Below are 15,718 nucleotides of genomic sequence, written 5' to 3'. Positions count from 1 at the left end.
ATAATATAACATACTAACATACATAAAACTGAAAAGTCGTACCTTCAACTTTGCTAAAGATCATCACTTGATCAAATGCATAGTTTACGATTCAATTCTTACTAATATCGATTCAAATAATTCGATTCTCCGATTAATCGATCCTAGATCGCCATCCCTAGTTCCCGTGCGATTTCAGGGATAAAAACTCTCCTATTTCCTTTCTCGGGTCTCAAACTATCTTTGTACAAAATTTCATTAAAATCGGTTCAATGGTTTGGGCGTGAAGAAGAGACAACCAGACAGACAGACAGACAGATAGAGTTACTTTCGGATTTATAATATTAGTAAGGATATTAGTAAGGATTACTCAGTCTTCAAAAGTGACAAATGTCGATAAGAGTGTTTTCACCAAAATCCAGCCAAAACCGCGGGAGGTAGGCCGTGCCAGAATAATCTCGTTAACGGAGCACTAACTTTGCCGCAAGCGCCAGACAAAATCTTCATTTGAATGACAGTAAAACTGAACGTAATTATTCCATTCTGTGAGTTAGAAACTGTTTTAAAGGACAAGAGAATGGTTGACGCGTTTAATCTTGTCAATTAACTGGAAGATTGGGAGGTGGGGATTTGACCTACTTACAATTTACTTGATATTGAAGTAAATATTTTTTTGTTTTCATTTTTTTTGTCTTCAGACCATTGATCGACGCTTTAGACACTTGGATATACGATATACATATATCAATACGATACTACGATATAAATATAATGTTAATCTGAGAATAAATTATACAAATTACATATCCTTTCAATATAGGTTGATATTTGCAAGAAATGGGATTGACCCACTTAGTTCGATTATAATGTACATGCCATGTAGAGTAAAGGGACTTGGTAGACTTCACACACTAATGAGAATATTATGCATAATTCTTAGCCATGTAGGTTTTCATTAGGTATGTTTTCCAGCATTGAAGGAAATTAATAATTGATTGCTAATACGTGCCTTACAATAATCAGAGAAAGCACTTATTATTTCGATTTGATTTCCTAAAGTAAGTTTATTCTTTCATTCATTATATATACACACTACCAAGTATCTTATTGTTATGTTTTTTTTTTAATTTTATAAACCAGGTATTAGAAAATAAAAAAAAAAACACATTTTTTGGTATTGTTTTCAGAAATTCCTTTCATTTCATATTACATACAGTGTACTCCCACATTGTACATGTAAAAATAGTCGGTACAACACCTTGGGGCGTCCACTACATTGAATGTAGTGTGACCTCACTAAGCATGTGACGTCACATTACATTCAATAATCGTGTCATTATCATCTAAAACGAATATGTATGTAAATTTTAAAGTCAATGAGTTGGGTTTAATTGGTCTAAAATTTAGTTATAAGAAAAATCTCTTAAATACCTACTAAGTAACAAATCTGGTTAAATAAAAGTTTATGAAAAGAAAAACAAGCTTACCTGAACAGGCCTGCGGTGGCAGAGGGAATATGAGCGTGGTGGAAGACTTGCGCCTGGCGACGGCGCAGCCCAGCGACTGGGGTTTGAAGCTGCGGAGCTGTTGCATGAAGTCGCTGCACTCCATGAGCGCCACGTCCGCGAAGTGCAAGTCGCACAGAATCTGGTTCTTGAAGCGGCGCGCGCGTTTCTGCTGACACAAGTGGGTGGTTAAGAGAAATATTAATAGGTAAATAGATTTATTTATAGTTAAACCGATATATAAGTGATAAAACAGACGGGACCTGATGGAAAGTTGAAACTGTATTTATTTCTTTGTGCTGTATTTATGAAACATTTTTCCATGTTAATTTTAAATAGTGTGTATTGTTTGTTTCCCAAATAGATAATAAGATGAATAAAGCAGTCACATTGCCTATGGACATTGGCAACACCAGAGGAGTCGATAATGCAACGTCGGCCTTGAAGAAAAGCTCTCTTTGAACCTTACTTGAAGAGCCCTATGTTATGTTAATGAAGCGTGTTTATCCGGATCTAAAAACTTAGATAGTGTTAGTGTTAAGATTAAATAAAAGATGCTGTTATTTTAAACCACGTTTATTCTTTATTTATTTTAACGTTTATTCTCTTCCCTATACTATTTTACACGACACCTTAGTATTCCTAATCAACAGTTTTTCATATTTCTTTTTCACAACAAACTATATATTTATATAAACTTTATAAACTCCTTGTAATTGCCATTGCCAGTTTTATACTTTCTACAGTTAGCCGTGGTCGGTGACTGCTAGTGGCTAAAATTCTTGTATCAAGAGTATGTTATCTATTGGAGACCTCATAAGTGTTTTGAAAACATTTGATATGGTTTACGCACTAATCCTTATATTTCTTAAGCAACCTGCATTGGAGGTGGGATATGGTTTCTAAGAATATATCTGCGTTCAGTAGCGAAGCATATAAAATGCACCAAGAAACACATGAAACGATAGAACAGCAATAAAATACTACCTATAGTACAAGAGGAAAACAGAGGGGTTTAATTTAAAATAATCGCAGGGAAAGTAAACAACCGTGGCGTGGGATAGTGTTTGCGCATCTGAGCCATTTGTCAGTGGCTTTGTTCCTGTGATGTTCCTCGGGCCCTGCCTCCTCTGATAAAGTTCTTGTCTTTTCAATTATATTTTTTATCTTGTACATACATTTATGTCTGACTAATTTTGTATATTTTTTTATAATATAGGAGTAGCAGACGAGCATGCAGTCCGCCTGATGGCAAGTGGCCAATGCCGCCCATGGACATCTGTAATCAATCCCAGATACGATTAGATATTCCTACCTGAGGCCGGCCACAGATGCACCGCTACCCCTGAGGACTAAGCTGGAACGCCTTGGAAACATGTGTCTCCCTTACCATACCCTTCAAAACGGAACACAGCAGTGCCTAACACCGGTGCCGCCGGAGTCGAACCACAAAGGGTTCTACCACCTTCAAATTGTTTCTAATTTGTAATTGTAGTTTGTAATTGTATGTTACGTTTGTTTTTGTAATGGATTTTTGTTTTTTTTTGGCCCAAGAACCATACTCCTAAATGACCTGAAAGTTCACTAAATATTAAGAGTTCTTAAAGGTATACAAATTCCACTAGTTTGTAACATATGAGCTAAGTCATTCCCATTTTGAGAGGGCACCTATGTCCAGCAGTGGTATTCTAGGTTGATGATGATGATACTGATTTTACAACAGCTTTTGGCTTAAGAATAATCGCATTCGCTTTAGTAATCGAATATGATGACGTAAAAAATGAAAGCAATTTTAATAGACAAACGCACTCGTTATTTATGGATATCGATATAAACTCGATCAAAGCAAAAGTACCGGTGTTTTCCGATCAGGCCGAAGGTTAGATATTGACTTTACTGAACTTTGTTTTGTGAGTAGCGTGCGGTGAGTCCATTTCGCGGGCCGGTATATAGGTCACGGTCCAAGATATTACCGTAAGGCTTTTAATACTTTGTATGGCTTTCACTAATAATATTGAAGAGAATTTCTGAACTTTAGCAATAAAGAGGCTGGGTTGATATATTGGGGGTAATTTATTATTCTTAAGTGATTCTGTGTTGCCTAACGCATTCAGTCATCCTGCGCCATTGACAGATTGTGATCCATTAGGGAAAGGTAAAGATTGACCAGATGTTCTTACCAATTCATCAATCCGTTTGTTATAGCTTTGAAAGCGTTCATAGACGAAGATGTCATGCTATGTATTATTTTTAATTATAAAAACAGTAATGTAACAATCCTTATATTTTTTCATGGATTTATCTTATACTGATGCTGAACCGATTCTGGAAAAAAAACTTTTCCAAAGGGAGAGAAATATAGAATCGAATAGAAAGTACGTAGATCATTCGAATATCGAGTCATTATGATGTCTATACTATTATGTGTGTATTGTAACAACAAAACACACACAAAAATATGAAAAATATTTGTCTATATTAACATTTTCGGCAACAACGATACCGGTAATAAATAGAGGCGAAAATATATATATGTAAGATGAATCTTAGTAATCAAATATGTAAATAGATGTACCACGAGGAAAATCGCCAAAGTTCTTCACATGTGCCTAACAATAGCCCAATTTGCGAATGCGGGCATCCTGCGTGTTGCTTTCGCACTTTTCATTAGATTTACCCGTAATTCTATTACCGATACTGAGTTTACGATACTATATTAGAGTTCATATTAACGTTCATATTAATATTGGGGGTTCTCAATATATTCGCAATATATTCTCAATATAGTCGCTATATTCTAATAAACTTTTTTTTATTTTTTTATTCAAAACAGTCGAACAGATCAATATGGATGCCGGGATCTTCAAAGGAACGCAACCGGAGTCCTCTTAGCACGTTGCCCCGTCGGGCTCCGCCCTGGTGAGCTTGACGCTCGCCACACCGCCTGGTGCGTACGACGGTATGCGACCACACACACACACACATAACTTTTGAAAATCAAAGGATTCCCGGAGCCCGGGTTTGAACCTCGGACGTTTGAGTGGCCAAGAATCAACCACTAGGCTATCACTGCTTCTGTCTCTGTAGTCTCGGGAATAGAATAGGGCTACGGTATCCTCTTCCTGTCGTAAGAGGCGACTAAAAGGGGACTTCCGGGGCTGCGGGCGGCAAGAGTGGGAGCTCGAACCACCCTGCAAGCAACCCTGGGAAGGACGACGGTATGTGTGGTCGCATACCGTCGTAAACACCAGATGGTGTGGGAGGAGCCAAAAGTGCTCCCCTAGGGCAGAGCCCGATCGGAGCATCGCGTTTGGAGGACTCCGGTTGTATTCCCTCGGAGATTCCGGAGTTCTCCAACAAGCGTTGAGGACGGCCACCGGGAGGGTTTTAGTGCGGTAAAAATCCCACATAACCCGGCGTCGCTCCCACGTCGTCGGGTATCTTTATATATAGAAGTTACGTAAAATAAATCAGGATTCTTACAAAGTTAACCAGAGATGCGCTGCTATCTTTGAAAACTTAGATTGCCTTATTTAAATAAGTCGGCCTTATCATGTCTCGATGCGAGAAAATACCGCTGAACTACATAAGAGTAGTGGCAACGTTGATACCATAGAAAGGAGATATTTAGTTCCAATGAATTTTAAAGAAATTTCATTTATATTTAAGCACATATCAATTGCATTAAAAATGCTATGATAGCCTAGTGGTTAAGAAACGCGGCCTCTTGATCGAGAGGTCCGAGGTTCAAATAGCAGGCACGCACCTCTGATTTTTCAAAGTTATGTGCGCATATGGAATTAATTATCACTTGCTAAACGGTGAAGGAAAACATAGTGACAAAACCTGCATACCTAAGAGATTTAAAAAAAGAATCTCAAAGGTATGTGAAGTCTACCAATTCGCAAGTGCGAATCAACTCCAGATAGGATTAGCTAGAGACGGCCAACTGGCCAGTGCGGTGGACGAAGGCCTAATCCTTCTCATTCTGAGAGGAGACCCGTGGCCAACAGTGGGACAATAATGGGTTGATGATGACATATCAATTGTTATATAAGGGATTATTAAAACCTATCTTGGTGTAGTCTAAATTTGAAGTTTCTTTAACCGTCGGTTTCAGATGGCAGTCTGTTCGGTTTGAGTTTGAGTTTTAGTAAAGCACAATGTCGGTGTAATAAAGTGATTCAGGAGGAAGAAATGAAGATAATGGTGATGAGTGGTCACCCTCACCTATGGACATATGCGTCTCTATATAGGTAGAACAGTTTTAACCTGAAGCTGATTACAGTACCCTTACCATGAGTTTTCAAAACATCCCACAATTTTACGTTACGTTTACTCAATCCATTATTCTGTTCCGTTTCCTTGGTAGACTGAGTAAACATAACAATAAGTGCTCAAGTCTTTGTCTACCTCACATGTTCGCAAAAAAGAGAGACAAAACATAAGGCGACATTTTCTCAATTTAGACATTTAATGTTACGTTACTGACACTATAGTACTGATACAATCCGCTAGGGGCGCTGATTGGAAATTGTATGGGCAAATACGTAAACAAATACTAAAACAGTCATATTTGTCAAAACGTAGAAACTCATGGTAAGGGTACAGGTGCGTTGCCATTCCTGAAGACTAAGATATACGCCTTATATATAAATCACCATCTTCACTTTTCAATTAAAAGACAAAACTGCTTCACGATAAAAATGGGCGTGTCGGTGGTACCTCCCCAGTGTACTGGCTCTACTAATTTTCAAATTGTTTAAACCTAAATCGGGAATTTCCAAACCATAGTAATAACATAGATTAGTAAAGATACTTCGCCGCCTTGAAATTGAATGAAGCCACATACGGCTTATTTTAGTAAATTCTTTTTTTGAATTCTTGACAAACATTTTTAGAGAAAATTTACGAATAAATAACTAATATTTGCGTAATTTACGTAATAAATAAATAATTATTTCAAATATTTTAGGGACATTCTAGCACGGAGACGTGGCAAAACTTTTTTACGCAACTATTTCAATTCTCAAAACTGGGTACATTTTCTTGTTAGGAGTGAGTAATCTTTACTAATCTATGAGTAATAAAGACGTAGTAACTATATTACGTTCACTATTTTGATTGAAGATACACATAACATGTTAACATGCGTTTGGTAATACATCACTAACTAATAACAAACATCAATCTTCGCTGGATTAAATTACGATCAGTTTACAAGCAGGAAGCAACTAGCACTGTTCGCTTTAATTAATTAAATACCTGTAAATATAAACTAAACAACAACCTAATTATAACTTGAAGGTAGAAACCTTTATGGTTAAACTCCGGCGGCACCACCGCTACATCTGTTTCTGTCTCATAACAGTAGCATAAAGCTCTGCTGTGTTCTGGTAAATTATCACTTACTTAAACGGTGAAGGAAAACATCGTGAGGAAACCTGCATATCTGAGAGATTTATATTAAAAAAAAAAAAAAATCTTAAAGGTATGTGAAGTCTAACAATACGCACTTGGCCAGCACGGTGGACTATGGCCTAATCCTTCTCATTCTGAGAGGAGACCCGTGCCCAGCAGTGGGATAGTAAGAGGTTGATGATGATGATGATGATGATGTGTTCTGGTTTGAAGTGTGGTAAGACTGTGGTAAGACATACTTTTCCGAGGCGTTCTAGCTTAGTCTTCAGTGGTAGCGACGCATCTGTGGCCGACCTCAGGTAGGAATGTGTAATCTGGGGTTGATTATATATGTCCATCAGCTGCAGTAGCCAGTTACGATAAGGTGGACTGCATGCTCATCTGCTACTCCTGTTTTATAAAAAAACACTTGAACCATCTATAGAGATTAAATGAATTCCTCACAAACTTGACTTTTGTGTTGTAAGGAATATCTTGTATCTTATGTTTATGAGGGGGAATCTTATGCAGTCTTTTGAACTCCGCTTCGTTGCTTTCGAGTTATTTTTCCAACATATCTTGCCGTATAATGTTAGGAACACCTCACTTGTTTTGGAAAATTTATATTGTTTTTACGGTAAAGTCCATGGCGCAAATGTGGGTATGGTTTTTTATAAGGTTAAAGAAGAAAACTAGCTTGGAGTCCGGATGGTGGTCACTGTGACCTTTTTTTTTTTTGTTTTCGAGGGGGAAACCTTCGAAAGGTACCCGGTGCCGTGGGAGCGACACAGAGTTATGTGGGATTCTTACCGCACTAAAACCCCCCCGGTTTCCGTCCTCGGCGCTGCGTAAAGGACTCCGGGATCTCCAGAGGAACGCAACCGGAGTCCTCTTAGCGCGTTGCTCCGTCGGGCTCCGTCCAGGTGAGCATGCCGCTCGCCGCACCGTCTGTTGTACACGACGGTATGCGACCACACATACCACCGTCCTTCCCGGGGTTGCTGGCCGGGCGGTTTGAGCTCCCACTCTTGCCGCCCGCAACCCCCTTTTAGTCGCCTCTTACGACAGGCAGGGGATACCGTAGCCCTATTCTAGTCCCGGAACTACAGGGACACCGCGCCGGGCGCCTTTATCTACGGCCGCGGCGACTCCTCCTCCGAGCGGGTTCAGCGCGCTCCCTAGCTCGTTCGGCGTCTTCCTTCGCAGACATGACCACGTCGCAGAAGGTGATCATGCCGTTCCAGGCTTCGCTGCGCTGAACCATTGCCCCAACGATGGCTGACGGAGACAGATCCTGTCCCACTTTTTCGACAAGGATCCGCCGCTGCGACTCCCACGCTGGGCAGTACTGCAGCGTGTGCTGTGCGGAGTCCTCGTCGTGCCCACAGTGATGGCACTGGGCCGTCTCCTCTCTTTGTATCCTATTCAGATACTCACCGAAACAGCCATGTCCGGTGAGTATCTGAGTAAGCCGGTAGGTCACTCTACCCCTGCTCTTCAGCCAGGCCCGAAAGTTCGGTAAGATAGCGTCAACCACCCTTTGGCGTATGTTCCGCGGCTCCTGGAGCCGTTCGCGCCAGCACCTCAGACCGCGGGTCACTGTGACCTACGGATAATCTTATTTATAAATTTCTCGTGTCACAATGTTAGTTACCGTACTCCTCCGAAACGGCTTTACCGTTTTTCACCAAATTTTTATATGCAATTTCAGTAGGACTGAGAATAGGCTACTATATATTTTTCGTACCCCTAAGTGATAAGGGTTGTTCACCCTTAACATTTTTTATTTATATGGCAACACAACGTTTGCCGGGTTAGCTAGTTCTATATTAACCGAAGTGTACCTGAAGCCGAACACAAATACGTAGCTTCTTCCGAGAACTATGGTGGTTCTCTCATATGTAAGTCATCCCCTGTATCCACACCCTTCTGTCGAATCACAAAAATGCTTTACGCTAGTAATAGGTGTGGCGGTGGTTTCCCTGGTTAAGCCATACCTTTAGGGCTGTTTTTAATAAACATTCTATCCAATGTTTTGCCTATCAAACATCGCCATTTTAAATTTACAATTTCTAGTATAAAGAAATTGTCAAATGGTGTTGTTTGGTACATTTAAAAAATTACGAATACTAGTATAAATAAAGTGTAAATGGCGACTTTTGGTTGGCAAAATATTGGATAGATTGCTTATTGATAATGCGTTATAAAGTATGTATTAGGTACATACTCGCGATTTATAATATGTTTTACACATATTGAAGGATTGGATCTGTTGTGAATTTGTTAGACAGACCTTAAAAGTTTTGGGGTAAGGGCCAGCCAATCCAACCCAGCTAAACCCAAGATAAATAAATAGCTCACGAACAAAAGTGAACAAAAAGTAATTGATCCGAGTTGTTACTTTACGGGTCATTAAGTTTCAAAACCAAAATCAATTTCAAATATTTTTTCAAAATTGATTATCTATAGTAATCTAATACTTCACGTGGTTTCGTTAATGGAAATTCTAGAAGCAACTGAAATCAATATCCCATATCTTCGGCAAAAGAAAAAATATTTACATTAAGGAAAATTAGAGCTGGAATTATTTCAAAGTACACAATATTATTGTCCGTCTAATTCATTTCCTGTTAATCGCAGAAAATAAAGGAATAAAAATACTGTTTGGCATATTAGAGGAATTATTTTTTTAAATTGAAATATAAAACGAGCTTGCATCCCACCTGAAGGTCTCTGCCGAAATCTGTGACCAAATCATATACCTAGAACAAGGAATCCATCTAGGAGACCGTGGAGATGCATTAAGAGATGAGAGGAGCATGTAGTCCACCTGATGGTAAGTAGCTACAGCCACCCATGGACTGTAATGAATGTGAGATAAAATTAGATTTCAACCTGTGGTCGGCCACAGATGCGCTTCTACCCCTGAGATCAAAGCTCGAATCACGTCATAACGTATGTCTTCCTTACCACACCCTTAAAACCAGAACACAGAAAAGCTTAACACTGTTATTACGCAGAAATAGGTATGGCAGCGGTGCCGCTGAAGTCGAACCACAAAGGGTTCTACCATCTTCAATACTTTCGAGGACTAAGGATGCCTTAATATCTCTAACAAATCGGAGAGACTGCCAAAGTAAACGCGAAATCCAATTCGATCGACAAGAAACTTTTCGCGGTATTACATAATCGTAGCTATCTAATATTGGTGAAGTTTGATCGATCTGTTCAATACATTGTCCGCAGTCCTATCGCGAATGCTGACGTATCCTCAATTTTTCGAGGTCGCTCTATCTTTCCGATCTAAATGAGATCTAACTGATTTCGTCGTCGTGTTTCGTGTTTTTTTCTTTCTTCCTTTTCTTTGTCGGTACTGCTAATAAATACTTCAATATGTTTAGTTATATGTAGATATGTTATATTATTGACTTTACTACTTTATTTTATAAAACTGTTATGGTTTTGGTTCGATTCTTGAGGTACCATCGCACACCTATTTCCGCCTAATGAAATCATTTTATGATTATAGTTGTCCGTGGGGGGCAGTAGCCCCTTACTACGAGGTGGACTGTACCCTTACCATGCTATTACTACTACTATGCTATTACCCAAACTATTTCCAATCAGCGCCCCTAGCGGATTATATCAGAACTTGGAAATTGTATGGGCCAATACGTAAACAAATACCAAAACAGTCATATTTTTCGAATCGTAAAAACTCAAGGTAAGGGTACTGTACTGGATCTCGTCGTTATTACTACATCATATTATAAAAAAAAATATTTGGATTTGAAGGGTACGCTAATGAGAATGCAATTCATCTGTACCCCTACCAGGAGTTTTTACGTTTCGACAAAAATGACTGTTTTGGTATTTGTTTACGTATTTGCCCATACAAATTCCAATCAGCGCCCCTAGCGGATTGTTTCCGAAGTATAGTGTCGGAACACGAGTTACAAAAACGGTTTTTTTACAATAATTACGTTACGTTTGAGACATAAACAGCCGTCAAATCGCGATTTGGCATTATGAGTTGCTTATTTGACAATTATCAATCCGTAAAATACGTCATGACATTTACATTAACGGACAACCGAGTTGTCAGTCAGCGGACTTTTCGCCGTGTTTTGTGTTTTGCTCATTTTGTTTGAAAATGTTTGCCGCTAAATACCATTTTGCTGGGAAGATGATTGAGCAGCAGGAGGAAGCAGACCATCGGGCGAGGCAGCGGCTATATTTAAAGAAACGGAGCAACGTATCTCGTGTCTCGGAGAAGAAGTTCATCCAGTTGTACCGGCTCTCAAAGAGGGGGTTTACCTATTTGTGCACAGTATTAAGGGAAAATACTGATTTAAGGAAATCACAAAGGGTGTCGCTGGAGACTAAGGTAAGATTTTGTTTTCTATAGATACCTAATAGTTACTTGTCGTACAATACAATGTACAAAATTGTTATATTTCTAGGTTCTTAGCGCTTTACTATTCTACGCCAATGGCGATTACCAGCGTGTCATTGGCGAGGCTAATTACCTGTCGCAAGAGACGATTAGCGGGTACGTGCAAGAGGTCACGGAGGCATTAAATCACCCTCATGTGACAAAAAAATTTATAAAATTTCCATGTTTGCCTGAAGATAGACAGCGTACCACACAAAAGTCAGTATTTAACAATTTATTTATACCATCTACATTTTAGGGATACATGTAATTTTAATTTGAATAACCTTTTGAATTACTTTTAGTTTCTACAACAAGTATGGCTTCCCGGGTGTCTTAGGAAGCATTGATGGCTCCCATTTCAAAATAAAAAAACCCAAAAGGAACGAGGAACACCTTTATTTCTGTAGGTAACATTATCACTCCATTAATGTGCAAGTAGTAAGTATAGGCATTAATATGAAATTTATATAGCAAGTGACTAAATTGAAACATACAAGTTTTTGTTTTGCCAGGTTTCGGATCATGAGGGCAGAATATTATATGTCAATCCCAAAGGAGATGTTTCAAAATGTATGGGCTCCCGGCCACCTTTAGTACACTATACTGAAAACTAAGAAAACATGCAAAGAACAATTCGTAGGGGTTCATTTTCTTCAAATCATGTCCGTTTTATTGTTTAAAAACAATAATTTACATTTAAACTTGCAACACAACAGTGGAAAATCATCATGGCGGTAGTGATTACCGTAATAATGTCATCTGTCATTCTATTTTAACTTACTATATACATTACTGTTAAATATATTTTTACGCAAATGGGCGTAGATCTATAAATATTGTATTGTATGTATTGAGATACAATACCTATATTTGATAAACATTAATTATATTTACTTTCATAACTCTTGACTTAAAACAAACATACCAAAATATGTACTTCAATAACAATTTATTTTAGTTAAAACATTTAAGTGTGTAAATAAAACAACTTTCAGTACACATCTAGATAATATTTTATTTATTCTTCACTTAGATACGTTATTTATTCATTTTCAATATCTTCTCTTATAAATATTTTTATCCGATCATGTAGCAGGTTCTGTAATATCCTGTGACGAGCTCAGCCCAAACATCAAACAATGGTCATAATGTGAGCGCAGCTACCTACTAGTACGGTTTGTTGCCCAGCGATGCAGTTGCAATAATAACTGATTATTTTGTCATCCCAAGAATGTCCTTGTCTTGCTATTGTAATTATCTAAACAAATAGAAATGTAAAAAGATTAGCTTCTCTAGGTTAAAATTATTAACGATTATTTCACGATCAATACAACTAACTGATATATATTTTACCTGATGATATTGAATCCTTGTCAACACAATCCACAGCGGTCGCACGAAAATCACAAGAGTCCATAAAACATAAGCTGGGTAAACAAGTAAGTTAGAATCAGTCCAAAATCGTAAGCAGCACAGAGCAGAAACATATTCAGGGTTGAAATGGAATCTTCTCATCAGTACTTATTTATTCAACGTTTACATTGGATTCCACTATTATATAATATGTATATATCCTCTTTTACACATATCAAATTGACAACTTCTTCTTTTTTAATTTGACATGTCACTTACATCTATAAAACCTGATACTATTTAAAAGGAGGTTTTGTTATAATTATTATAAATAATTAATTAAATTCAGTAACAATGACGGGATACCCAAAACAAAAGCCAGGTTGTAAAGTACTAAGGTAACAATAACTTTACGACAAAAACAGCGAAATACAGAATAACCGACACCCAAAGAGTATAGTAACCTATGTGTGGGGTACACATAGGTTCCCTGACCGACATCGACAGTTTTGAAAACTTGACACTGACAGTATTCCGCCATATTTAATATTTCAATGTGGAATGCTTATTTAAAATATTTTTAAACAGGAATACTTTAGGTTATCAAAATATATGTGTATTTTTCTTCAATTATACAAATTATTCGTGTTTTTTAGATATAGTGTACATGAGATGGCCGAAAATGAAACATCTCCTTTGGTGGAGCAAGTCATGATGCCTTCATATGGAATAATAGCACCATTAACACATTTATGCAATCTTTACACCGGAATGGCGAATCGGTTTGGCTTTTAGGTAAAGCGATATATGTTAATAAGTAGGTCAGGTTTCAGTTATTATGCTTATTAATAATTTCGATTCCATTAATTTTTACAGGTGACTCTGCGTACCCTCAAAGACCATGGCTCATGACGCCCTACATAAACCCAACACCACATTCTTCTCAAGAATCATTTAATGCAATACACAGCAAGACAAGAGTCATAGTTGAAAATACATTTGGACGACTCAAAAACAGATGGAGATGTCTGCATAAAGACAGAGTATTGCACTACAAGCCAGACAAATGTGCAAAAATCATTGTTGCATGTTCAGTGTTACATAATATTGCACTAGACTTTAAAGACTTCCTGTCTGATGAAGAAATACTTGGTAGTTGTTAAATTCCTTGTAATATATATATTTTTTGTATGAAATCAATTTTAATTTTTAAAAGGTACATAATAAAATATTTTGTTTTCAGAAACTCCAGTCATTGCTGTGCCTTCATTGGATCCACAGCAGGCAGAAGATGACATGCTGTTCCTGGGTCGCCAGATACGCGACAGGCTGGCTACCAGGCTACACGCAGCAACCACATAGTTTTTTTTTTTTACTTATTCTTCTTTCTCCTACATATAGATAAGATACCTTCCGAAGCAGTGGTAGAATAAAAAAGTATGAACTGCAACCCGGCACTTTCATTTCCAACCTTATCATCATTATTGCTTTGTAAGACATTAGTTTTATACAATAGGTGCTATAATATGTAATAAATACTCATTTTTTAAAAATGCATAGGAATGTAGAATATTAATAAAAATACGGTTCTCTCGGTTCCATAAACTCCACCATCCGTTCAAATTGTGACGTGCTTGTCCTCATTATATTATATCCAGTTTTTTTTGTTGATAATACGATGCCTTCTCGTTCAAACAGTTTTTTCTTTTATTATTTTTGACAGTTACAAACTTCGCAATGAAACTTTGTATTTGAATTTTTTTTTTTAAGGCGGCAACATAAACCTTTTAGTCCAAATATTTATTTAAAGTGTTATATTGTTTTTTATATTAAAATATTCATTTTTAAATTATTTAAATTTGCAAATGTGTTTTTGTAAATATTTGTTATATAATTAATCAATAATATTTTGGCATAATGTTCATATAATGTGGTACAACATTTGACGCGGTACAAGAAATACTCAAAACATAAAATTAAATGTCTAAATTGACAGAATGGCGCTTTATGGTTTGTCTCACTTTTTTGCGAACATTTGAGGGAGACAAAAAGTTCAAGGTCACTTGAGCACTTACTTTTGTTATGTTTACTCAGTGGTGCGTTTTTGACAAATCATTCTACTGAATCTAACGGAACAGAAGAATGGATTGAGCATACATAACGTAAACATTTGCGTTGTTTTGAAAACTCCTGGTAGGGGTACTGTTACTATTTTTTACAACATACTGTTCTACACATTAAGTTATAGAGAACTAAGTTACCATTAAGTTAAAGAAGATACCTATTTCTACCTAATAACAGCAGTGTTAGGCGCTGCTGTGTTCTGGTTTGTAGGGTGTGGTAAGGGAGACAGCCTTTAACGGGGCATTCCAGCTTAGTCCTCAGGGTTAGCGGCGCATACAGATGCGTCGCTAACCCTATCCGCCACAGGGCCGACCTCTGGTAGGAAGAAAATTTAATCCTATCTGGGGTTGACTACAGATGTCCATGGGCGGCAGTAGCCCCTTACCATCAGGTGGACTGCATGCTCGTCTGCTACTCCTATATTAAAAAAAAAGTTAGCCGGTATCCATCCTTTTTTGTGGGTCGTGTATTTCAGCCCTAGGACCTTTGCGAAAGTCACATTAAATACCAGACTGTTACTAGGAGAAATATGTTGTTGACTTATAATAAAACTAGCGAGTAGGTAATGTATCTTATAGTACCTAGGAGGCTCCTAAAGACTATAACATTCGTTACTGCTAGTATAATCGGAAAATGGAAATATATTATTACTAGTGTACGAGTATCGTACAGTTGTAATAATTTATTTCAATTTTCTGATACTGAAGCTATGTAAGTAACCGAATATCTATTTCATGAGGACTCCAAATGCGTTACGTCAATAGAACCTCTATTGATAGATCCCTTAATGTGTCAACCCTCGTCTAAGGTTTCTAAGGTTCGTTTTTATATTAAACGAGCTTTTTCCCGCGCCTTCGCTCGCGTTACGAAGTAATATTATTAACTAAGAAGATTTATACAAACTTTCATCCCCTATTTT

The 15,718-nt window shown here is 37.6% G+C and overlaps 1 protein-coding gene and 2 long non-coding RNA genes across 3 annotated transcripts in view; 2 read left to right on the top strand and 1 right to left on the bottom strand.

The window, feature by feature from the left end:
- Positions 1-15,718, bottom strand: part of rsh (Rap GTPase activating protein radish) — a 120,000-nt gene that overhangs the window by 73,875 nt on the left and 30,407 nt on the right. The window contains exon 5 of the mRNA XM_073075161.1: positions 1,467-1,653. Within this exon, the coding sequence (XP_072931262.1) occupies positions 1,467-1,653 (187 nt within the window). The remainder of the gene's footprint in view (positions 1-1,466; positions 1,654-15,718) is intronic.
- Positions 10,712-11,729, top strand: LOC140743679 (uncharacterized). Its single transcript, XR_012102488.1, has 3 exons — positions 10,712-11,271; positions 11,348-11,538; positions 11,625-11,729. It is a non-coding gene; the product is annotated as an uncharacterized LOC140743679 (long non-coding RNA).
- On the top strand, positions 13,371-14,125 carry LOC140743678 (uncharacterized). The gene is made up of 3 exons (XR_012102487.1): positions 13,371-13,470; positions 13,552-13,827; positions 13,919-14,125. It is a non-coding gene; the product is annotated as an uncharacterized LOC140743678 (long non-coding RNA).

This window comes from Epargyreus clarus, unplaced genomic scaffold (genome assembly GCF_041222505.1).
Source record: "Epargyreus clarus isolate Ecla_fem2 unplaced genomic scaffold, WU_Ecla_fem_2.2 ptg000001l, whole genome shotgun sequence".
Lineage (NCBI taxonomy): Eukaryota > Metazoa > Arthropoda > Insecta > Lepidoptera > Hesperiidae > Epargyreus > Epargyreus clarus.
This window is presented reverse-complemented; position numbering and strand designations above follow the sequence as displayed.